We start from the raw sequence: 25295 nt of genomic DNA, 5'->3' as shown, positions 1-25295 counted from the left end.
ATTGGAGTGGCCATCACAAAGCCCTGACCTCAATCCTGTAGAAAATTTGTGGGCAGAACTGAAAAAGCGTGTGCGAGCAAGGAGGCCTACAAACCAGACTCAGTCACACCAGCTGTCAGGGGGAATGGGCCAAAATTCACCCAACTTATTGTGGGAAACTTGTGGAAGGCTACACGAAACGTTTGACCCAAGTTAAACAATTTAAAGGCAATGCTACCAAATACTAATTGAGTGTATGTAAACTTTTGACCCACTGGGAATGTGATGAAAGAAATAAAGGCTGAAATAAATCATTCTCTCTACTATTATTCTGACATTTCACATTCTTAAAATAAAGTGGTGATCCTAACTGACCTAAAACAGGGAATATTTACTTGGATTAAATGTCAGGAATTGTGAAAAACTGAGTATAAATGTATTTGGCTAAGGTGTATGTAAACTTCCGACTTCAACTGTATATGTTTGTAAAATATTATATCTGTTTTGGCTTCTTGCAGTCAAATTGCATTCTTCAAATGTTCTGTAATTATCTTTCAGCCCCCTGACCATCCGCTCAATAAAATCAGCCAGCGGCTGAATCTAGTTGATGATCCCTGGTCTAGGGACTATGGCCATGGCTAAAGTAAAAAATTAAGGACATCCTCTCATTTATCAGAAAAACAACTCAATCCATAGGGACCAAACCGTTTGGATGTTCCCTTAAATGTTAGTCATTTAGCAGATGCTTTTATCCAGAGCGACTTACTGGAGAAATTAGGGTTAAGTGTTTTGCTCAAGGGCACATCGACCGATTTTTTTCACCTAGTCGGCTCAGGGATTCGAACCAGCGACTAGGGTTTTCCCCAAAGAATGTAAGAGGGAACTGCACCACCTTGTAGCCTGGCTGCACCACTTTATATGTTATAATTTAAGCAATTATTTTCCTCTAGATTGCAGGAAATGGCAGTTACAAGTGTTCAAAAACACAAAAATCTCTAAGGCACTGCCCCCCACGCTGTACTCAGCAGCACCAGATTGTTAAAAACATCATGGAGAAGACCCTGAGCAACATTTCAGTTACTGGCCCAACACTCTTAACCGCTAGGCTACCTGCCACCCCAATGCATAGCAAAAGAACACTGTGATTCCTAATGTAATAACAATGAACCATGTACTGTATGTCACAATCCAAAAGCCATGGTTCCCCTGTTAAAGTCTTGTGCCATCTGTAATACAGTAGCTATTCAACTCCCACAGCTGTACCATCTACTGTAAGAGATACTAAACTGCTATCCACACCAACACCAGCATAAACTCTCCCTCCAGCTGAGTGACTAAACGAATGCGTAAACGATGCAAGTGTAGGAGACATTCTCCCTGTCTACTGCACAGGGAGAGATAGGAGCAGCTGCAGCCACTCTGCTGCATCCTGTAGATAAATATAGCTCTTTCCCACTGGGCACACACTGGTTGAATTAATGTTGTTTATGCGTTGAACCAACGCGAAATAGACGTTTAATTGACGTCTTTGCCCAGTGGCTACTGATAGTGGGAACTGGAGCATGCTGGGCTGGCTAATCAGATAAGACACCCCAGTGGTACAGGACAGTAGCTCAGATTAGTGTGATGTTTTAATGACAATGTGTTATTTAAACACGCCCTAAACTCTCGCTCTTTTATTACAGTCAATAGATAAACAGACAAGTCTCCATAAGAGACAGGCAGTGACAGGTTTATTAGTCTTTTAGATGACTGGTAGTCCATGCATGTGTATCACTGTCCAATCTATGGTAGGATCAGGACATTCATTGCTTACTCATTCAGAATACTGATTCTAAAATGCTATCGTTATAAAATGGAATTATGAATCTAGTCACAACTTGGATGCAGATATTGCTTATTTCCAAATATTGTGTCATGATTGAAAATCAAAACTGAAATATTGCATTCATTATTTCCCTGAAATGACTGGGTCATACCGTACAACATAAATGTAATCTCTTATATGTGCTTCCTGCTCTCACCTGCCATCTTGTCATCACCCTGGTGTGAATCAGCAGGTTTGGCCGATGGCTCCATGGTGGTCCCCTCGGCTGCCTTGGTCCCGGCTGGTCTGGGGGTCTTAGCAGGGGACTTGGCAGGTGACTTGGCAGGTGACTTGGTGGGCTCACCGTTGGAGGGCTTCTTAGTCAGCTGGAGCTGGCTGGTGAACTTCTCATGCTGATGGAGGGAGGAAGGGATGGAGCGATGGAGAAACAGAGTGGAACACCGTCAGAGCCAAAAATATCATCATTCATCTAATGCTGACACACACAGCTTAAAGTTATATTTGCATGGGGCAAGATAAAATCTCATGAACCTACAGTGCCTTCAGAAGGTATGCATACCCCTTGACTTATTCCACATTTTGTTATGTTACAGCCTGTATTCAAAATTGATTTTTTTTTCTCATCCATCTTCACACAATACCCCATAATGACAAAGTGAAAACATGTTTTTAGATTTTTTTGGCAAATATATTGAAAATGAAATATCTCATTTACATAAGTACTCACACCCCTGAGTCAATACTTTGAAGAAGCACCTTTGGCAGTGATTACAGCTGTGAGCTTTATGGGTAAGTCTCTAAGAGCTTTCCACACCTGGATTGTGCAACATTTGCCCATTATTCTTTTCAAAATTGTTCAAGCTCTGTGAAATTGGTTGTTGATCATTGCTTGACAACCATTTTCAGGTATTGCCATAGATTTTCAAATAGACAAAACTGTAACTCTGCAATTCAAAAACATTCAATGTATTCTTGGTAAGTGAACCCAAGTTTAATTTTGTCCTTGTGTTTTAGGTTATTGTTCTGCTGAAGGGTGAACTCATCTCCCAGTGTCTGGTGAAAAGCAGACTGAACCAGGTTTTCCTCTAGGATTTTGCTTGTGCTTAGCTCCATTACGTTTGCTTTTTATCCTGAAAAACTCCCCAGTCCTTAAGGATTACAAGCATACCCTTAACATGATGCAGCCACTCTATGCTTGAAATTTGAAGAGTGGTACTCAGTAATATGCTGTATTGGATTTGCCCCAAACATATTTTTTATTCAGGACAAAAAGTGAATTGCTTTGCCACATTCTGTGCAGTATTACTTTAGTGCCTTGTTGCAAACAGATGCATGTTATGGAATATTTTCAGCTTTCTCCTAGCACAGCTCTGTTGCTGTTTTAAAGTCACCATTGTTCTCATCGTTAAATCCCTGAGCAGTTTCCTTCCTCTCCGGCAACTGAGTTAGGAAGAACGCCTGTATCTTTGTAGTGACTGGGTATATTGATACACCATCAAATGTGTAATTAATAACTTCACCATGTAATTAATAACGTTTTACCCATCAATAGGTCCCCTTCTTTGTGAGGCATTGGAAAATCTCCCTGGGGTACAGAGATGAGGTAGTCATTCAAAAATCATGTTAAACACTACTATTGCACACAGAATGAGTCCATGCAACTTTTTATGTGACTTGTTAAACACATTTTTACTCCTGAACTTATTTAGGCTTGCCTTAACAAAGGGGACGAATACTTATTGACTCAAGACCATTCAGCTTTTCATTTTTTATTAATTTGTAAAAATGTCAAAAGACATACCGTATTTTCCGGACTATTGAGCGCACCTGAATATAAGCCGCACCCACTGAATTACATTTTTTTTTTTTTTAACATAAATAAGCCGCACATGTCTATAAGCCGCAGGTGCCTACCGGTACATTGAAACAAATGAACTTTACACAGGCTTTAACGAAACATGGCTTGTAACAAAAATAAATAGGCTTTAATGAAACACGGCTTGTAACAAAAATAAATAAGCTTTAACGAAACACGGCTTGTAACAAAAAATACAAAATTAGCAGTAAGCTTTAGTTGTCTTTTTGCACTGAGTCAATTCCTCACGCTGCTGTTTCCAACATCTTATCATCGACTCATTAAGACCAAGCTCCCGTGCAGCAGCTCTATTTCCTTTTCCAACAGCCAGATCAATCGCCTTCAACTTGAAAGCTGCATCATATGCATTTCTCCGTGTCTTTGCCATGATGAGGGTGACAAAATGACTACCGTAATCAGAATGATGGGAAGTTTGAGAGCGCTCGATTTAATCTAAACAGTAAACAAAAAAGTTGTTTGACCTTAACCCGTTCGGCAATTTCATTGGTCTAATGAAAGCTTCATTCCGCCAAAAAACTGAGCACGTCACAGAATGTGTTTTTTTGGAGAAAAAAAAATTGAAAGCGGGAAAAATCCATATATTAGCTGTGTCATTGTTTAAGCTGCAAGGTTCAAAGCGTGGGAAAAAAGTTGCGGCTTATAGTCCGGAAATTACGGTAGTTCCACTTCCACTTTGACATTATAGAGTATTGTCTGTAGGCCAGGGACCAAAAATCTAAATTTAATCGATTTTAAATTCAGGCTGTAACACAACAACATTTTGAAAAAACCGAGGCGTGTGAATCCTTTCTGAAGACCCTGTACTTACAGACACTTTGTTATACTATGGTATAACCATTGCTATTTCATATTTAGCAGAAATTAGCACCCCAGATAGCCCTGATATTGAGTACAACATAGATATTCTGATATACAGCACCTTCAAATAGTATTCACACCCCTTGACTTTTTCCACATTCTGATGTGTTACAAATTGGGAGAAGGTTACATACACTACCGTTCAAAAGTTTGGAGTCACTTTGAAATGTACTTGTTATCCATGAAAACATACAATGAAAGGAGTTGCAAAATGAATAGGAAATATAATCAAGACGTTGACAAGGTTATAAATAATTATTTTTAATTGAAATAAAAATAGTGTCCTTCAAACTTTGCTTTCGCCAAAGAATCCTCCATTTGCAGCAATTACAGCCTTGCAGACCTTTGGCATTGTAGTTGTCAATTTGTTGAGGTAATCTGAAGACATTTCACCCCATGCTTCCTGAAGCGCCTCCAACAAGTTGGATTGGCGTGATGGGCACATCTTACATACCATATGGTCAAGCTGCTCCCATAACAGCTCAATAGAGTTGAGATCCGGTGACTGTGCTGGCCACTCTATTATAGACAGAATACCAGACTGCTTCTTCCCTAAATAGTTCTTGCATAATTTGAAGCTGTGCTTCGGGTCATTGTCCTGTTGTAGGAGGAAAATGGCTCCAATAAAGCGCCGTCCACAGGGTATGTCATGGTGTTGCAAAATGGAGTGATACCTTCCTTCTTCAAGATCCCTTTTACCCTGTACATATCTCCCACTTTACCACCACCAAAGCACCCCCAGACCATCATCTTGCCTCCACCATGCCTGACAGATGGCTTCAAGCACTCTTCCAGAATCTTATCATTTTTCTGCTTCTCACGAATGTTCTTCTTTGTGATCCGAACACCTCAAACTTAGATTAGTCTGTCCATAACACTTTTTTTCCAATCTTCCTCTATCCAGTGTCTGTGTTTTTTTGCCCATCTTCATCTTTTATTTTTATTGGCCAGTCAGATATGGCTTTTTCTTTGCAACTCTGCCTAGAAGGCCAGCATCCTGGAGTCGCCTCGTCACTGTTGACGTTGAGACTGGTGTTTTGTGGGTACTATTTAATGAAGCTGCCAGTTGAGGACTTGTGAGGACTTGTCTGTTTCTCAAACTAGACACTCTAATGTACTTGTCCTCTTGCTCAGTTGTGCACCGGGGCTTCCCACTCCTCTTTCTATTCTGGTTAGAGCCAGTTTGAGCTGTTCTGTGAAGGGAGTAGTACACAGCTTTGGACGAGATCTTCAGTTTTATGGTAAATTCTCGCATGGAATAGCCTTCAATTCTCGGAACAAGAATAGACTGACGAGTTTCAGAAGAAAGGTATTTGCTTCTGGCCATTTTGAGCCTGTAATCGAATCAACAAATGCTGATGCTCCAGATACTCAACTAGTCTAAAGAAGGCCAGTTGTATTGCTTCTTTAATCTGCACAACAGTTTTCAGCTGTGCTAACATAATTGCAAAAGGGTTTTCTAATGATCAATTAGCCTTTTAAATGATAAACTTGGATTAGCTAATACAACATGCTACTGGAACACAGGAGTGATGGTTGCTGATAATGGGCCTCTGTAGATATTACATAAACAATATGTTGTTTCCAGCTACAATAGTCAGTTAAAACACTAACAATGTCTACACTGTATTTCTGATCAATTTGATGTTATTTTTATGGACAAAAAAATTGCTTTTCTTTAAAAAACAAGGACATTTCTAAGTGACCCCAAACTTTTGAATGGTTGTGTACATTCCATCCCAGTACAATATGTGAAGGGTTGTATGTACTGTGTAGTGTTCTACCTGAAGAGCCTCGTCTGGGACAGTCATCTCCCCACGCACCACCGTGAACAGGTTGATATGTGAAACAGGTTAAGGGAATACACTTTCACACTGTTTGCATCTACAGTCACGTCATTATACACACAACAGTCAGTGGATGACAGTTTGACATTTGCAGATTATACAGCTTGACAAATGATCAGTGGACGAGAGCAATGAAGTGAACAGATGCCTCATGTCTGTTTAGATTACAATAATGTTGTGTCATTAAAATGTTAAGGACTGAATGATTGAAAGGATATCATATCCAAACCTCAGCTTGTCGTCAATCTTTAAAGTGATATACATCTGCTCCTGGATTCGGACATCATTCACAAATGTCTGTGTGGAGAGAAAAGAGGGAAAACCTGTTTGTAAAGGACTTGGAGCACATTATAAATAGCACATAAATTCACTGCCCTCCGCCTCTCTCCAGTGCCAGGCGTGCCAGCCCAGTTCTCATTGCTTAAAACCCTTGTGGCTCAGACTTGAGTTACGTAATGAATTTAGGGATACTGTTCCCTGAAAACTTCATTTCAGGCTACATTTAAACCAGAATATATTACCTTTCATTCTCAGTTACAAATCACCACAAACCTGCAGGCAAAAGGTGATGGCGAGAAATTGGATTAGGGTTGATTTACATTGGGACTGTAAAAATCTTAAGTAAATGTGATTTCTGTCTTTCTTGCAGATCTCTCCAACCCCCCATAAGAACCAGCCATAGTGCCATTATAAAAGGAAAGGCAGCGCCTTAAATAATCAGGTGATGTGAAAACTGTCCCACACTGCAGCCAGAGACATTGAATCAGCTGATGGGGTCTGTTTATGGAAGGTATGTCAGATGATGGGTGCAGAGCGGGGCCAGGAAAACATTGGCAGCTCTGGCCTCACTGACCAAGCATTTCCAATCATCACTGACACCGATTAAGTTTCCTGACTCTGTGCCTGTCTCTGTCTGACCTCTAAATAGTGTGACAGAACTTGATGAAAGGGACAAGAGGTACTTTTTTCTACCTGGGTCCTTCATGGAGAGCATAGAAATAAAAATCAGTCACTTTTTTTATAGTCACAAGTCCAGTTTAAAGTCACTCTAAAAGAGAAGAAGGGTTACATTGGGTAATAGAAGTGTTAGCTGAGAGGTGGTTGCAGTGTCTAATTAGAAGATACAGTTATGAATGTAGGCTAGCTGTTGTTGCTATCAGGATTTATCAAAACAGAGTCCTGGACATAAAGATTTAACATACACAGTTGACTTCTCTTATGATTCAAAATATATCCTCAAGATGAGTAAGATGTGCAGGGCATTCAGCAGACAGGCTCTGATTGGCCCAGCATGTGATGTAGATCCATCCTAAAGATGAGTAGGATGTGCAGGGCATTTAGAAGACAGGCTCTGATTGGCCCAGCATGGGATGTAGATCCATCATAAAGATGAGTAAGATGTGCAGGGCATTCAGCAGTCAGGCTCTGATTGGCCCAGCATGGGATGTAGTGCTACTTCCTGTTGCCATGGGCCCTCGAACGACGGGGGAGGAATCCTGAAGCATGACTCAGGAGGAAGAGCTTATGACTCCAGCTTCCTGCCTGAGAGAATGCTTCACAATTGTTCCAGGCTAGTGGGTTAGCCTACACACTGAGTAAGTTACACACTGAGCCATCAGCAGAAATAGGACAACTAACACATGACTCACACACACCATGTGGCAGGAAGAGCACTTCAACATGGTTTTACTCTGCTGTGAAAAGATCATGGTGTGGAATAAAGGGGCATGTCATTTGAGAATGCATTCTGTTAATGCCATGTGACACACATTTACAGGTCAGGTAATTATCTCAGCCCTGTCAATTCCTCTCAAGTCAAAGCTGGAGCAAATTAGATTGGCCTAAAGATGAAGCACAACCTCCTCCCCTTTTACATGTCTTCTCCTCCCCTTTTACTCACCCCGTTCAGGCTGCCCAGGTCCTTGACTTTGTGCTCATCGCTGGTCACCTCATAGTTGATGACTGCATGCTGCTTGTCAACACTCCGCGACTGTAAACAAAAACCCAACAGTCACAGTCAGTAATGGTGTTACACATTGTTGAATGGTAACTTGACATCAATGATGAACTTGAACTGTTTTTGACATGATGATAACAGTGTGTGCATGATAGTTTAAACATCAACCTTGTGACAATGTCAGTGCTTGGAGGAGGAATCACATGTATTGTTCACACAATTCTGCTTTGAAGTCAGATTATATTTCCATTCATAAGGCAGTTAGGCCCTGTTTTACTCTATCACAGACAGAGATGGAAGCACAAACAGACACCAAGACAGATACAACATGTAGGGAAAGTGGAGGGAGGAAGAGAGATAGTATAGAGAGCGTCGGAATCCACACAGAGAGCTACGGCATCCACACAGAGAGCTACGGCATCCACACAGAGAGCTACGGCATCCACACAGAGAGCTACGGCATCCACACAGAGAGCTACGGCATCCACACCGAGAGCTACGGCATCCACACCGAGAGCTACGGCATCCACACAGAGAGCTACGACATCCACACCGAGAGCTACGGCATCCACACCGAGAGCTACGGCATCCACACCGAGAGCTACGGCATCCACACAGAGAGCTACGGCATCCACACAGAGAGCTACGACATCCACACCGAGAGCTACGGCATCCACACCGAGAGCTACGGCATCCACACCGAGAGCTACGGCATCCACACAGAGAGCTACGGCATCCACACAGAGAGCTACGACATCCACACAGAGAGCTACGGCATCCACACAGAGAGCTACGACATCCACACAGAGAGCTACGGCATCCACACCGAGAGCTACGGCATCCACACCGAGAGCTACGGCATCCACACAAAGAGCTACGGCATCCACACAAAGAGCTACGGCATCCACACGGAGACCTACGGCATCCACACGGAGACCTACGGCATCCACACGGCGAACTACGGCATCCACACGGCGAACTACGGCATCCACACGGCGAACTACGGCATCCACACGGCGAACTACGGCATCCACACGGCGAGCTACGGCATCCACACGGCGAGCTACGGCATCCACACGGCGAGCTACGGCATCCACACGGCGAGCTACGGCATCCACACGGCGAGCTACGGCATCCACACGGCGAGCTACGGCATCCACACGGCGAGCTACGGCATCCACACAGAGAGCTACGGCATCCACACAGAGAGCTACAGCATCCACACAGAGAGCTACAGCATCCACACAGAGAGCTACAGCATCCACACAGACAGCTACAGCATCCACACAGAGAGCTACAGCATCCACACAGAGAGCTACAGCATCCACACAGAGAGCTACAGCATCCACACAGCGAACTACAGCATCCACACAGCGAACTACAGCATCCACACAGCGAACTACAGCATCCACACAGCGAACTACAGCATCCACACAGCGAACTACAGCATCCACACAGCGAACTACAGCATCCACACAGCGAACTACAGCATCCACACAGCGAACTACAGCATCCACACAGCGAACTACAGCATCCACACAGCGAACTACAGCATCCACACAGCGAACTACAGCATCCACACAGCGAACTACAGCATCCACACAGCGAACTACAGCATCCACACAGCGAACTACAGCATCCACACAGCGAACTACAGCATCCACACAGCGAACTACAGCATCCACACAGCGAGCTACAGCATCCACACAGAGAGCTACAGCATCCACACAGAGAGCTACAGCATCCACACAGAGAGCTACAGCATCCACACAGAGAGCTACAGCATCCACACAGAGAGCTACAGCATCCACACAGAGAGCTACAGCATCCACACAGAGAGCTACAGCATCCACACAGAGAGCTACAGCATCCACACAGAGAGCTACAGCATCCACACAGCGAACTACAGCATCCACAGAGAGCAACAGCATCCACACAGAGAGCAACAGCATCCACACAGAGAGCAACAGCATCCACACAGAGAGCAACAGCATCCACACAGAGAGCAACAGCATCCACACAGAGAGCAACAGCATCCACACAGAGAGCAACAGCATCCACACAGAGAGCAACAGCATCCACACAGAGAGCAACAGCATCCACACAGAGAGCAACAGCATCCACACAGAGAGCAACAGCATCCTCACAGAGAGCAACAGCATCCTCACAGAGAGCAACGGCATCCACACAGAGAGCTACGGCATCCACACAGAAAGCTACATCATCCACACAGAAAGCTACATCATCCACACAGAAAGCGACATCATCCACACAGAGGCCTACTGGAATCTTGCATGTTCTCTCTCTGTTCAGAGCATGAAGACGTGATTAAGGAGAATGAAGAGAGAGGGAGCTTCTACTAAAGCATGTATGCATGTCAGTGCTAGATTTGAAGTAACTACGTTTCATGGTGAACATGACTTGTCATATATAAGTGTCAAATATAACAGTGTTTACACTAACATAAGTCTACTGTAGATAGCATAGCCTATTGTAGAAAATATAACACAGCGTTTACACTAACATAAGTCTCCTGTAGATAGCATAGCCTATTGTAGAAAATATAACACAGCGTTTACACTAACATAAGTCTACTGTAGATAGCATAGCCTATTGTAGAAAATATAACACAGCGTTTACACTAACATAAGTCTACTGTAGATAGCATAGCCTATTGTAGAAATATAACACAGCGTTTACACTAACATAAGTCTACTGTAGATAGCATAGCCTATTGTAGAAACAGCAAAACAGATGAATGAAAAATGTATTTCAAAAACAAACATGGCCCTTTGATTTGACTGTGGCATAGTGGGAGTGGTCCAGATTTGACTGTTACTGACTAGAAGTGGCCTAGTGGGAGTGGTCCAGATTTGACTGTTACTGACTAGAAGTGGCCTAGTGGGAGTGGTCCAGATTTGCCTGTTACTGACTAGAAGTGGCCTAGTTGGGAGTGGTCCAGATTTGACTGTTACTGACTAGAAGTGGCCTAGTTGGGAGTGGTCCAGATTTGACTGTTACTGACTAGAAGTGGCCTAGTTGGGAGTGGTCCAGATTTGACTGTTACTGACTAGAAGTGGCCTAGTTGGGAGTGGTCCAGATTTGACTGTTACTGACTAGAAGTGGCCTAGTTGGGAGTGGTCCAAATTTGAGTCTGATACCCTTGCGTTGGGAATCCATGCAACGGCTCTTAAACCCATACATTACTGAGATACCCATGTGACACCAAAAAGACTGAGGCCAGTAAAAACAGTCACATGGCCCGGACCTCTTGGCGTATTTTCCGTTGGCAGGCTCACACTAAACAAAGTACCCAGTCTTCTCCTCTCTTTCCCCCAGGTCATCAGAGAGACAAACACTAGAAAACAGGATCCCTGTTTGAAAAACAGCCTCCTTGTTCCTTTCATTCCAACCCTGCTGATTTCAGCAGTAAAACTGCAGAAGTATCTTGCTGGCACTCTGAACTGCTTGCTCTTTAGAAGCCATTTAACATGGTACCTTCTAACTCCTATTAGAGATGTGCTGATGTATTAATGACCTGCTGCTTAATTATAGGCTCATTAGTAGACAGGGACAAACTGAGGTTTGAGGGGGTTGAAGGAGGACTCCTTGATTAGTGTCTCCAAGAGTGTCTGTGAAGCCAGGGTTTCTAGTGTCTCAGAGTTAAGGACTGAAACACTGTCGGTATTGCCACACACAAGCAACTCAGTTCCTTGAAAATAAATGTACTCTTCATTATACAGAGCCAGGGCCTGGCAGAAACCTGACCAGTGAGTAATCAACTACTTAAGCTGGCTTGGAAAGGGTAATTTAGTTGGATTCAGAGTTGACATCAAGGAGCACGGAAAGTACATTAATATATTCTATTTTAAGGGTTGACATACAAGCAATAGGTTTAACAATTAGTTTTACTACCATTGCTGTTGAAACCTATGTCAAAGGCCTAGATTCAAACAGTAGCACTAAAAATCCACACTGTAGTGCGATTAAAAATTAAAAGTAATTTCCCAAATGAGATGACATATGCAGCATTTACCGTGAATACAGTTTCCGTGAACGTGGCAGAATTGCCATTCAATTTCACTCGTGCAATACCGTGGATCTTCCACGATACGGATTGAATCAAGCCCTAAAGATGTTCCATGATATGGAATGGTACAGCTACACCACACCACACTCCGCAATGCAGCAGCCACTCTACTTCCTATGGAGCCCTCCTGTCTGGATGGACCTAACTCAACATGTATCTGCCCCACTTTCTAGAAATATCTCTGTATGAGACTTGCTCTATCACTCACATATATGCGCGGACACACACACACACACACACACACACACACACACACACACACACACACACACACACACACACACACACACACACACACACACACACACACACACACACACACACTTGAAGTCGGAAGTTTACATACGCTTAGGTTGGAGTCTTTAAAACTCGTTTTTCAACCACTCCACAAATTTCTTGTTAACAAACTATAGTTTTGCAAAGTCGGTTAGGACATCTACTTTGTGCATGACAAGTAATTTTTCCCAAAAAATTTACAGAAAGATTATTTCACTTATAGTTCACTGTATCACAATTCCAGTGGGTCAGAAGTTTACATACACTAAGTTGACTGTGCCTCTAAACAGCTTGGAAAATTCCAGACAATGATGTCATGGCTTTAGAAGCTTCTGATAGGCTAATTGACATAATTTGAGTCAATTGGAGGTGAACCTGTGGATGTATTTCAAGGCCTACCTTCAAACTCAGTGCCTCTTTGCTTGACATCATGGGAAAATCAAAAGAAATCAGCCAAGACCTCAGAAAAAAATTGCAGACCTCCACAAGTCTGGTTCATCCTTGGGAGTCATTTCCAAACGCCTGAAGGTACCACGTTCATCTGTACAAGCAATAGTACGCAAGTATAGACACCATGGGACCACTTAGCCGTCATACTGCTTAGGAAGGAGACGCGTTCTGTCTCCTAGAGATGAACGTGCTTTGGTGCGAAAAGTGCAAATCAATCCCAGAACAACAGCACGGGGGTGTTGTCAGGAGGAATGGGACAAAATTCACACAACTTATTGTGGGAAGCTTGTGGAAGGCTACCCGAAACGTTTGACCCAAGTTAAACAATTTAAAGGCAATGCTACCAAATATGAATTGAGTGTATGTAAACTTCTGACCCAATGGGAATGTGATGAAAGATATAAAAGCTGAAATGAATCATTCTCACTAATATTATTCTGACATTTCACATTCTTAAAATAAAGTGGTGATCCTAACTGACCTAAGACAGGGAATTTTTACTAGGATTAAACATCAGGAATTGTGAAAAACTGAGTTTAAATGTATTTGTCTGAGGAGTATGTACAGTTGAAGTCGGAAGTTTACATACACCTTGGCCAAATACATGAAACTCAGTTTTTCACATTTCCTGACATTTAATCCTAGTAAAAATGTTGTGTGATATCATGTTGCATTGTGTTGTATTATGTTGTGTTGTGTCATGTTGTGTTGTATCATGTTGTGTTGTATCATGTTGTATCATGTGTTGTGTTGTATCATGTGTTGTGTTGTATCATGTTGCGTTGTGTTGTATCATGTTGCGTTGTGTTGTATCATGTTGCGTTGTGTTGTATCATGTTGCGTTGTGTCATGTTGTATCATGCTGTGTTGTATCATATTGTGTTATATCATGTTGTGTTGTGTTGTGTCATGTTGTTTTGTATCATGTTGTGTTGTGTCATGTTGTTGTTGTATTATGTTGTGTTGTATTATGTTGTGTGGCGTCATGTTGTGTGGCGTCATGTTGTGTTGTGTCATGGTGTGTCGTGTCATGGTGTGTCGTGTCATGGTGTGTCGTGTCATGGTGTGTTGTGTCATGTTGTGTCATGGTGTGTCATGGTGTGTCGTGTTGTGTTGTATCGTGTTGTGTTGTATCATGTTGTGTTGTATCATGTTGTGTTGTGTCGTGTTGTGTTGTGTCGTGTTGTGTTGTGTCGTGTTGTGTTGTGTCATGTTGTTTTGTGTTGTGTCATGTTGTTTTGTGTTGTGTCATGTTGTTTTGTGTTGTGTCATGTTGTTTTGTGTTGTGTCGTGTTGTGTCGTGTTGTGTCATGTTGTTTTGTGTTGTTTTGTGTTGTGTCGTGTTGTGTCATGTTGTTTTGTGTTGTTTTGTGTTGTGTCGTGTTGTGTCATGTTGTTTCGTGTTGTTTTGTGTTGTGTCGTGTTGTGTCATGTTGTTTTGTGTTGTGTTGTGTCATGTTGTTTGTTGTGTTGTGTCATGTTGTGTTGTGTTGTGTTGTGTCATGTTGTGTTGTGTTGTGTTGTGTTGTGTCATGTTGTGTTGTGTTGTGTTGTGTCATGTTGTGTTGTGTCGTGTTGTGTTGTGTCGTGTTGTGTTGTGTCATGTTGTTTTGTGTTGTGTCATGTTGTGTTGTATCATGTTGTGTGGCGTCGTGTTGTGTGGCGTCGTGTTGTGTGGCGTCGTGTTGTGTGGCGTCGTGTTGTGTGGCGTCGTGTTGTGTGGCGTCGTGCTGTGTGGCGTCGTGCTGTGTGGCGTCGTGCTGTGTGGCGTCATGCTGTGTGGCGTCATGTTGCGTTGTGTTGTATTCTGTTGATTTGTGTCATGTTGTATCATGCTGTGTTGTATCATATTGTGTTATATCATGTCATGTTGTGTTGTGTCATGTTGTGTTGTGTCATGTTGTGTTGTGTCATGTTGTTGTGTTGTATCATGTTGTGTTGTGTTGTATTATGTTGTGTGGCGTCATGTTGTGTTGTGTCATGGTGTGTCGTGTCATGGTGTGTCGTGTCATGGTGTGTCGTGTCATGGTGTGTTGTGTCATGTTGTGTCATGGTGTGTCGTGTTGTTGTATCATGTTGTGTTGTATCATGTTGTGTTGTGTCATGTTGTTTGTGTCATGTTGTATCATGTTGTGTTGTATCATGTTGTGTTGTGTTGTATTATGTTGTGTGGCGTCATGTTGTGTTGTGTCATGTTGTGTTGTGTCATGGTGTGTTGTGTCGTGGTGTGTTGTGTCGTGGTGTGTCGTGTTGTGTTGTGTCGTGTTGTGTTGTATCATGTTGTGTTGTATCATGTTGTGTTGTATCATGTTGTGTTGTATCATGTTGTGTGGCGTCATGTTGTGTTGTATCATGTTGTGTGGCGTCATGTTGTGTTGTATCGTGTTGTGTTGTATCGTGTTGTGTTGTGTCATGTTGTGTCATGTTGTGTTGTGTCATGTTGTTTTGTGTCGTGTCATGTTGTGTTGTATCATGTTGTGTGGCATCATGTTGTGTGGCATCATGTTGTGTGGCATCATGTTGTGTGGCATCATGTTGTGTGGCATCATGTTGTGTTGTATCATGTTGTGTTGTATCATGCTGTGTTGTGTTGTATTATGTTGTGTCATGGTGTGTCATATCATGTTGTGTTGTGTTGTATCATGTTGTGTTGTATTGTATGATGTTTTGCTGTGTTGTATCGTGTTGTGTTGTATCATGTTGTAACAGGTTGTGTTGTATAATGTTGTGTTGTATCATGTTATGTTGTAACATGTCGTGTTGTGTTGTATCAATTAGAGCCATGCTCACCTGCAGCATGAGCTCGCAGTCGTCTCGGCCGACAAAGATCATCTCCAGGGGCAGACGGTGACGAGTGCCCCCGCTGCTCACCAGGAACCATGATGTGAGACTCATCTCTGTTACGCTACTCACTCCAACCTCCAACCATATGTCATCCTGAGAGAGAGAGAGAGAGAGAGCGAGAGAGATTGAAAAAGCTTCTTCTACTTTCCCCAACGCACAAGTGGTTATCTCCACCTTGCTACCACGAAAATACTTCCACCCTGCTACCATTCAGCGGGTAAACGCAAGTATTTCCCTTGACTGTGCATCAAAACCAAATGTTTACCTGGCCCACCACTCCACCCTGGACTTGAACAGCCTTTACAACCAAGTCCACCTGTACCAGGCAGCAGTGCCCACCTTCGCCCGGACCCTAAAGGACATCGCTCTCAAATGCAGCCCCGACACTTCACACAAGAGCAACAGATCAATAGACACCCCCACTCCAACCAATCAATACCCCCCCAAGTCTACCATGCCCACACCTCATTTAGGCCCCCTCAGATCAGACCTATGCCCCTCCTGCCCACCCCATGCCGCCCACTCCCACAAAGAGGGCCTCAACATGGAACTCACACATACGCCCAGGCCGTGAGCAGGCAAACAGGCCCAACCCCCACGCTTACACTATCCCAAGCCATTGGCAATGTACCAGATGCTCAGCAGCCTCTGCTCACACTTACTGGTCTGAGGCCAAACCACACGACCAACAACATTGGACACTTTATGGAACACAAAGCCTTCACTATATCATCCTGGAAAATCCAAGGACTGAGGTCATCTGCCTTTGGCGTAAAGAGCAGGAACCTTGACTTCACCAAATAAATCGGAAATACAGACATTGTCATCCTACAAGAAACATGGTGTAAAGGAGACGGATCCACTGCTTGCCCTATAGGTTACATAGAGCTGGAAGTCCCATCCACCAAACTACCAGGTGTGAAACAGGGAAGGGACTCAGGGGGTATGCTAATTTGATATATAGCAGACCTAACTCACTCCATTAAATTAATCAAAACAGGAACATTTTACATTTGGCGAGAAATTCAAAAGGAAATTATCTTACCTACAGTTGAGGTCGGAAGTTTACATACACCTTAGCCAAATACATTTAAACTCAGTTATTCACAATTCCTGACATTTAATCCTAGTAAAAATGACCTGTCTTTGGTCAGTTAGGATCACCAATTTATTTAAGAATGTGAAATGTCAGATTAATAGTAGAAAGAATGATTTATTTCAGCTTTTATTTCTTTCATCACATTCCCAGTGGGTCAGAAGTTTACATACACTCAATTAATATTTGGTAGCATTGGCTTTAAACTATTTAACTTGGGTGAAACATTTTGGGTAGCCTTCCACAAGCTTCCCACAATAAGTTGGGTGAATTTTGTTCCATTCCTCCTGACAGAGCTGGTGTAACTGAGTCAGCTTTGTAGGCCTCTTTGCTCGCAACACGCTTTTTCAGTTCTGCCCACAAATTTTCTATAGGATTGAGGTCAGGGCTTTGTGATGGCCACTCCAATACCTTGACTTTGTTGTCCTTAAGCCATTTTGCCACAACTTTGGAAGTATGCTTGGGGTCATTGTCCATTTGGAAGACCCATTTGCGACCAAGCTTTAACTTCCTGACTGATGTCTTGAGATGTTGCTTCAATATATCCACATAATTTGCCTACCTCATGATGCCATCTATTTTGTGAAGTGCACCAGTCCCTCCTCCAGCAAAGCACCCCCACAACATGATGCTGCCACCCCCGTGCTTCACGGTTGAGATGGTGATCTTCGGCTTACAAGCGTCCCCCTTTTTCCTCCAAACATAACAATGGTCATTATGGCCAAACAGTTCTATTTTTGTTTCATCAGACCAGAAAACATTTCTCCAAAAAGTACGATCTTTGTCCCCATGTGCAGTTGCAAACAGTAGACTGTTTTTTTATGGCGGTTTTGGAGCAGTGGTGTCTTCCTTGCTGAGCGGCCTTTCAGGTTATGTCGATATAGGACTCGTTTTACTGTGGATATAGATACTGGTGGTTATACTTGCGTACTATTGTTTGTACAGATGAATGTGGTACCTTCAGGCACTTGGAAATTGCTCCCAAGGATGAACCAGACTTGTGGAGGTTTTTTTCTGAGGTTTTGGCTGATTTCTTTTGATTTTTCCCATGTTGTCAAGCAAAGAGGCACTGAGTTTGAAGGTAGGCCTTGAAATACATCCACAGGTTCACCTCCAATTGACTCAAATTATGTCAAATTATGTCAATTAGCCTATCAGAAGCTTCTAAAGCCATGACATCATTGTCTGGAATTTTCCAAGCTGTTTAGAGGCACAGTCAACTTAGTGTATGTAAACTTCTGACCCACTGGAATTGTGATACAGTGAACTATAAGTGAAATAATCTTTCTGTAAATTTTTTTTGAAAAATTACTTGTCATGCACAAAGTAGATGTCCTAACCGACTTTGCAAAACTATAGTTTGTTAACAAGAAATTTGTGGAGTGGTTGAAAAACGAGTTTTAAAGACTCCAACCTAAGCGTATGTAAACTTCCGACTTCATCTGTATGTATATACTGTATCCTACACTATCTATTCTATACTATCTATTGCATCTTAGCCACTCTGTCACTGCTCATCCATATATTTTATACTTATATATTCTTATCCCATTCCTTTACTGTGTATTCGGTTATGTGACCAAAAATGTGATTTGATTCGATTTACCTACAACCCACAATCCACCGCATGCATGCCAATGTTGATTTGCCATTGGCTTAAAGTGGTTGGATCTTGGGGGAGAATATTTCAAAGGCTGAGACATGAGGCATGCCTGCAAGCCAGGTGGATCTCTGGCAGAGTAGTCCTCTACACTGCAAGACCTCTGACACTGATACTGTACAATATGTTGGTCTTGTTTGTAATGTCCTGTGAGGACTGTCGATTGTTAGACATATTCATGACATTTCAAAACAGCTGCGTTATTGCAAAATCCTCATCTCTGCCCCCTTATCATCCTGTAACATCCTTGTTGTGATTGAAAGATTCAGTGCAGTCAAAAATGTGAATTTCTGGTGTCTTATGTATATTTCTACACTATGATTTTGGAATAATACTGTGAACTTGTGACATTATAATAATGCCCTTTTAGTGTAAGAGCTGTTTGAAAACACCGCCTAAAATTTCTGTCTGTTTTTGTGGGAGGGCGTTTTGGCATTCCATGGTGACATCACCATATGGTAAATTAGTTAATAGACCAATAAGAGAGTTCCAAACCTCTCTGCTATTAACAGCTAATTTTCAGTTTTCCCCTCCCCACTCAGACCACTCCCAGACAGGCCTAGCTAAACTCTTGCTTTTCGCTAACAAGCCATGTTTGGCTCTTTTTGACCATATTAATTGAAAACAATCACAGTAACCAGGTTTACATCGAACTTTTTATGCGAGTAAAGTACAGTACATGTTCGATAAAAAATGTCACAACAGGCCTGACGGAAACAAAATACGCTAGACAAGGTGGGATCTTTTTGTTTCTTAAAATGAATTATGCGAGAAAATGCGGTGGAAATGCAAATATTGATATAATAACCATCATATTGAAGTAAACTTGGAGTCATGCGATGATGTGCTGTGTGGTCCTTCCACGACTTGGGAAACCATGCAGTTTATTAGGCTACAGATGAAATAAGTTATGATGAACTTCACATGGTGGTGAAAGTGTATGGTGAAGAGCTTGATGCTCCTTTACAATAAATATTGATGTTCTTATTCTGGTGACATGATGATCGATGTTTTGGCTGCCAACTTACAAATAAAAAAATCACCATGTAGGCTATAGCAGCACTGTATCTGGCTATCTGTTCACTAGAGCACACGTGCCAAGACCAAAGTGGGCACATCAAATCACATTTTATTGGTCGAATACACATATTTAGCAGATGTTATTGCGGGTGTAGCGAAATGCTTGTGTTCCTAGATCCAACAGCTCAGTAATATCTAACGATTCACAACAATAAATGCAAATCTAAAATTAAAATAATGGAATTAAGAAATATAGAAATATTAGGATGAGCAATGTCGGAGTCTGGAGTACAAATACATACATACAGTACTAGTCAAAAGTTTGCACACACCTACTCATTCAAGGGTTGGTCTTTATTTGTACTATTTTCTACATTATAGAATAATGTGGCTCAGGTGTCTGAGGTCCTTGATGATCTTCTTGGCCTTCCTTTGACACCGGGTGCTGTAGATGTCCTGAAGGCCAGTGCAGTTGCCGTACCAGGCAGTGATATAGCCTGACAGGATGCTCTCAATGGTGCATCTGTAAAGGTTTGTGAGGGTCTTAGGGGCCAAGCCAAATTTCTTCAGCCATTTCAGAATGTCAGGGATTTGTACGCCAAAGAACTTGAAGCGTTTCACCTTCTCCACTGCGGGCCTGTCAATGTGGATGAGTATGTGCTCCCTCTGCTGTCTCCTGAAATCCACAATCACCTCCTTTGTTTTGTTGACATTGAGGGAGAGGTTATTTTCCTGGCACCACTCTACCAGGGCCCTCACCTCCTCCCTGTAGGCTGTCTCGTCGTTGTTGGTAATCTGGCCTACCACTATTTAGTCTGCAGACTTGATGACTGAGTTGGAGGCGTGCATGGCCAAGCAGTCATGGGTAAACAGGGAGTACAGGAGGGGGCTGAGCACGCACCCTTGTGTGGCCAATGTGTTGAGGATCAGCGTAGTGGAGGTGTTGTTGCCTACCTTCACCACCTGGGGGAGGCCCATCAGGAAGTCCAAGAGCCAGTTGCACAGGGCGGGGTTCAGACCCAGGGCCCCAAAATAAATGATGCTGAGCTGTAGTCAATGAACAGCATTCTTACATAGGTATTCCTCTTGTCCTGATGGGACAAGTGTCACTGTGCAGACAATCGCCATTGTGCAGAGCAATGGCGATTGCATTATCTGTGGATCTATTGTGGAGGTATGCAGATTGCAGTGGGTCTAGAGTGTCAGGTAAGGTAGAGGTGATATGATCCTTAACTAGCCTCTCAAAGCACTTCATGATGACAGAAGTGAGTGATATAGGATGATAGTAATTTAGTTCAGTTACCTTCACTTTATAGGTTACAGTAACAATAGTGGACATCTTGCAGCAAGTGGGGACAGCAGAATGGGATAGGGAGAGATTAAATATGTCCGTAAACACTCCCGGCAGCTGGTCTGCGCATTTTCTGAGGACATGGCTAGGGATTGTGCCTGGGCTGACAGCCTTGCAAGGGTTAACACGCAGACCAACCCCTCTTTTACGCTACTGCTACTCTCTGTTTATCATATATGCATAGTCACTTTAACCATATCTACATGTACATACTACCTCAATCAGCCTGACTAACCGGTGTCTGTATGTAGCCTCGCTACTTTTATAGCCTCGCTACTGTATATAGCCTGTCTTTTTACTGTTGTTTTATTTCTTTAGATTACCTATTGTTCACCTAACACCTTTTTTTGCACTATTGGTTAGAGCCTGTAAGTAAGCATTTCACTGTAAGGTCTGTTGTATTCAGCGCACGTGACAAATAAACTTTGATTTGAATGTCTTACTCAAGTTGGCCACAGAAAACGAGAGCTCACAGTCCTCGGGAGCGGCCTGTGTCGGCGGCACTGTGTTATCCTCAAAGCGGGGGAAGGTGTTTAGCTTGTCCGGGAGCAAGACATCGGGGTCCGCGACATGGCTGGTTTTCCCTTTATAATCTGTGATTGTCTGGAGTCCCTGCCACATACATCTCGTGTCTGAGCCATTGAATTGCGACTCCACTTTGTCTCTATACTGACGTTTTGCCTGTTTGATTGCCTTACGGAGGGCATAACTGGCCTGTTTGTATTCAATCATATTGCCAATCACCTTGCCGTGGATAAATGCGATGGTTGGTGCGAATGCTGCCATATATCCACAGTTTTTGGTTAGGATAGGTTTCATTCATCACAGTGGAACAACATCTCCTATACACTTCCTGATGAACTCAGTCACCGTGTCAGTGTATACGTCAATCTTATTCTCAGAGGAAACCTGGAACATGTCTCAGTCCGCGTTTTCAATACAGTCTTGAAGCATGGATTCTGATTGGTTAGACCAGCGTTGAATAGACCTTAACACGTGTACTTTTGTTTGAGTTTCTGCCTATAGGAAGGGAGGAGCAAAATGGAGTCGTGATCTGATTTGCTAAAGTGAGGTCGGGGGAGTGTGAGTACTGCAGGCGATGTATTAATAGTACTTTAGTAGCGTTTTCCTCAGATTTGCTTTATTAAAGTCCCCAGCTATAATATATGCGGCCTCAGGATATGTGAGGGGAATATACACTGTGATGATAACCAAAGAAAATTCTCTAGGGAGGTAATGTGGTCAACATTTGATTGTGAAGTATTCTAGGTTGGGTGAACAAAATTACTTGAGTTCCTATATGTTACCACAATCCCACCATGAGTAGTTAATCATGAAACGTACACCTCCGCCTTTCTTCCTTCCTGAATTGGATCCTTTGTTCGTACCGTCCAAGGCAATTTAACTTATCCCAGAGGCAGCTCCAAGATGCCGCCGGCGGAGAAGAGGTATTTGGAGAGGACTTTTAGTCCGACTCAGGAGGCGTGCACACCATCCACCGCTTCCGAATATATTACTTGTTAATGTTCAGTCCCTGGACAATAAAGTTGACGAGCTCAGGGCGAGGATCTCCTTCCAGAGAGATATCAGGGACTGTAACATACTCTGTTTTACGGAATCATGGCTCTCTCCGGATATACTGTCCTCGTCCATGCAGCCAGCTGGGTTTTCAATACATTGTGTAGATAGGAATAAAGAATTCTCCGGTAGGAAGAAAGGCGGAGGTGTACGTTTCATGATTAACTACTCATGGTGTGATTGTGGTAACATATAGGAACTCAAGTAATTTTGTTCACCCAACCTAGGATTCAATTCAGGAAAGTCATATTCTTGGTCGAAATGCTAGTTAGTTACCGCCTCTCTGATATCCAAAACTTCTTTCCAGCTGTATGTAATAATGCAAAGGACGTTCTGGGCTAATAATGTGAGAAATAACATTACAAATAATACTGTAAAGTTGCTTAGAAGCCTGAAACAAGGCGGCCATGTCTATCGGCGCCATCTGCAATGACTCATTTATATAACGCAACATTTTTTGTGACAAAATCATCACTAGAGTTGAAAATGTGATGGAAACCCATTTCACTTTTGTATTCAGTTCCAAGAGAATTTCAACACAAAGTTATTCTTATGTGCACTACATCCTCACGCACAGCCTTTTATCCGCAACAAGTCAATTTGATGGAAACACATCTCTGGTGGGAAAATGTGCATTTTGTTTTTATGAAGATTTTTGAATATTCACATTGAAAAATCTGTCACCAACTGTATGGCAACCTAGCTAGTAAGGTACTTAATTGTTACAAATAATTTGATAATAAGATTTAAAAAAACAGCTGCATTGAACCTTTAAGGGATGACTCCATTGTTTTGACTGGTAGAAAGACCCCCCCCCATGTCAGAGAGCAGGATTGTTCTGAGCTGACTATGCATGCTTTGTGAGGAGGAGAAGGCATGAGAAGCAGGAAGTAAGCTCAATGCTTCCTGAGGATGGCCTTCGCTCATCTTTGAATCCTCTTGGACAGGAAGTTAGATTGTTACACTGCATGTGTGATTTGAAAAACTACTCTGTGTTTTAAACAGATTATCATGCAATAACAGTAGCCTCTTGAAGGCAAAACAAACGTATTTTCCACTAAGCCAGGTACTCTCATAAGATTTCACAATGTGTATGATTAGTTGTTAAAGGAGAAAAATAATTGGAGAAAGTACAAGCGAATCTAGCATAATCAGCTCTTTGGCTAATCCCATTCTAAACCATAGCATTACTTTATCTAAATACAACATGACAAATTGTACAAGTAGTATAGTGATCTCATTCCAGCCATTCAAAATCCTTCCCTCCTCTCTAAGCCAATACAATTTCAGGCTCCCTCTGAGAGAAAGTGACAGATATGAATGGAGCGTTCTCTTCCGGGTGTCTCTAATGAGTTTCTCTCCTGTGACCATGGATCCTCCAAGTAGCGCCATGGCCACATGATGCAACAGTCCCTCAGCCTCCTTATCCCATCATAGGCCAGGGCTACTGACTCAGACCACCTATCACTGCCAGTTGCACACACACACACACACACACACACACACACACACACACACACACACACAAAATAATGCATAGGCAATCTGTGCAAGCACTCCCACATATTTCCAAGATGCTGAGGCAGGTGTTTCAGTAAAGGCTGCCATGTAAAATGTGGCCTACTGTCAACTAAAATGAACTAGATTGTAAAACCTCATAAATGAAATGGCTTGCCTGATCTTCTTCTTTGCTTCAGCAGACCCAAAGCTAATGAGAGACCTTTACTTTGATACATGGCTGCATCAACAGTCAGAAAGAATAGGGAGGCAAGACAACAGCCCAGGGCAATAAACAACAAAAAGGACTGGATCAATCAGGATAAGACAGAGTAGTATTCTGGTCCCAGATGACTGCACTATTATTTACAGTCAGGCCAGACCAGACCATACCATACCAGACAAGGCCAGGCCAGACCAGCAAACACAGAGGTATATATCTAACTTTTCACAAAAGGAAAGATCAAACACAAGGATCCTTTCTTTAAATTATGTACAGCTAGGCTGCACAGGAATCCCATTGAAATCTCTTTATGTTTTTGGTATGGGAGTGATTACTCATCACTAGCAGGCTACATTTTATATAACCACACAATGAATTGATCTTGTGTATCCATTCCTTGAGGGCACCATGGCCTCAGACAACATCCCTTGCTAATATTAGACCTGATTACAATACCAACAGATAGCGCAGACACTGTCCGTGTCCGAATACCAATACTAGCTTACTACATACTGAAACGGCATACTATGTACTCATTGTTGCACACTATTTAGCATATACCATTTAGTAAAATGTATGCAGTATGCCACGACCGCAACGCAGTAGAGGCTCCTGACTGGCTGAGTAGGTGGGGCGGGGTCAAGTGCGGGTGGATCTTTCCAAATTCAACAGACATGCATCGCATTGGCCAGCCTGATAATAGTTTGTTTTCAATTCAATACATTTCTCTAAACTGGTTATAGGCAGACTATCACATTGGACCCAATGGAGTTATAGGCCTACTCAGGCTGCTTATAGGCAGACTATCACATTGGACCTATACCGTAGTAGACCATATATCCCATCTATCCTATTTAAAAAATGT

General features: G+C 42.7%; 1 protein-coding gene across 1 annotated transcript in view; it reads right to left on the bottom strand.

The window, feature by feature from the left end:
- The window catches only part of LOC106610889 (centrosomal protein of 170 kDa), an 85992-nt gene that overhangs the window by 52371 nt on the left and 8326 nt on the right, over positions 1-25295 (bottom strand). The window contains 5 exon segments of the mRNA XM_014210552.2: positions 2004-2199; positions 6326-6384; positions 6607-6685; positions 8289-8378; positions 15952-16098. Of these exon segments, the coding sequence (XP_014066027.1) occupies positions 2004-2199; positions 6326-6384; positions 6607-6685; positions 8289-8378; positions 15952-16056 (529 nt within the window). The 5' untranslated portion in view covers positions 16057-16098.

This window comes from Salmo salar, chromosome ssa01, assembly GCF_905237065.1.
Source record: "Salmo salar chromosome ssa01, Ssal_v3.1, whole genome shotgun sequence".
NCBI lineage: Eukaryota > Metazoa > Chordata > Actinopteri > Salmoniformes > Salmonidae > Salmo > Salmo salar.
The sequence above is the reverse complement of the archived record's forward strand: the minus strand, read 5'-3'. Positions and strand labels throughout refer to the sequence as shown.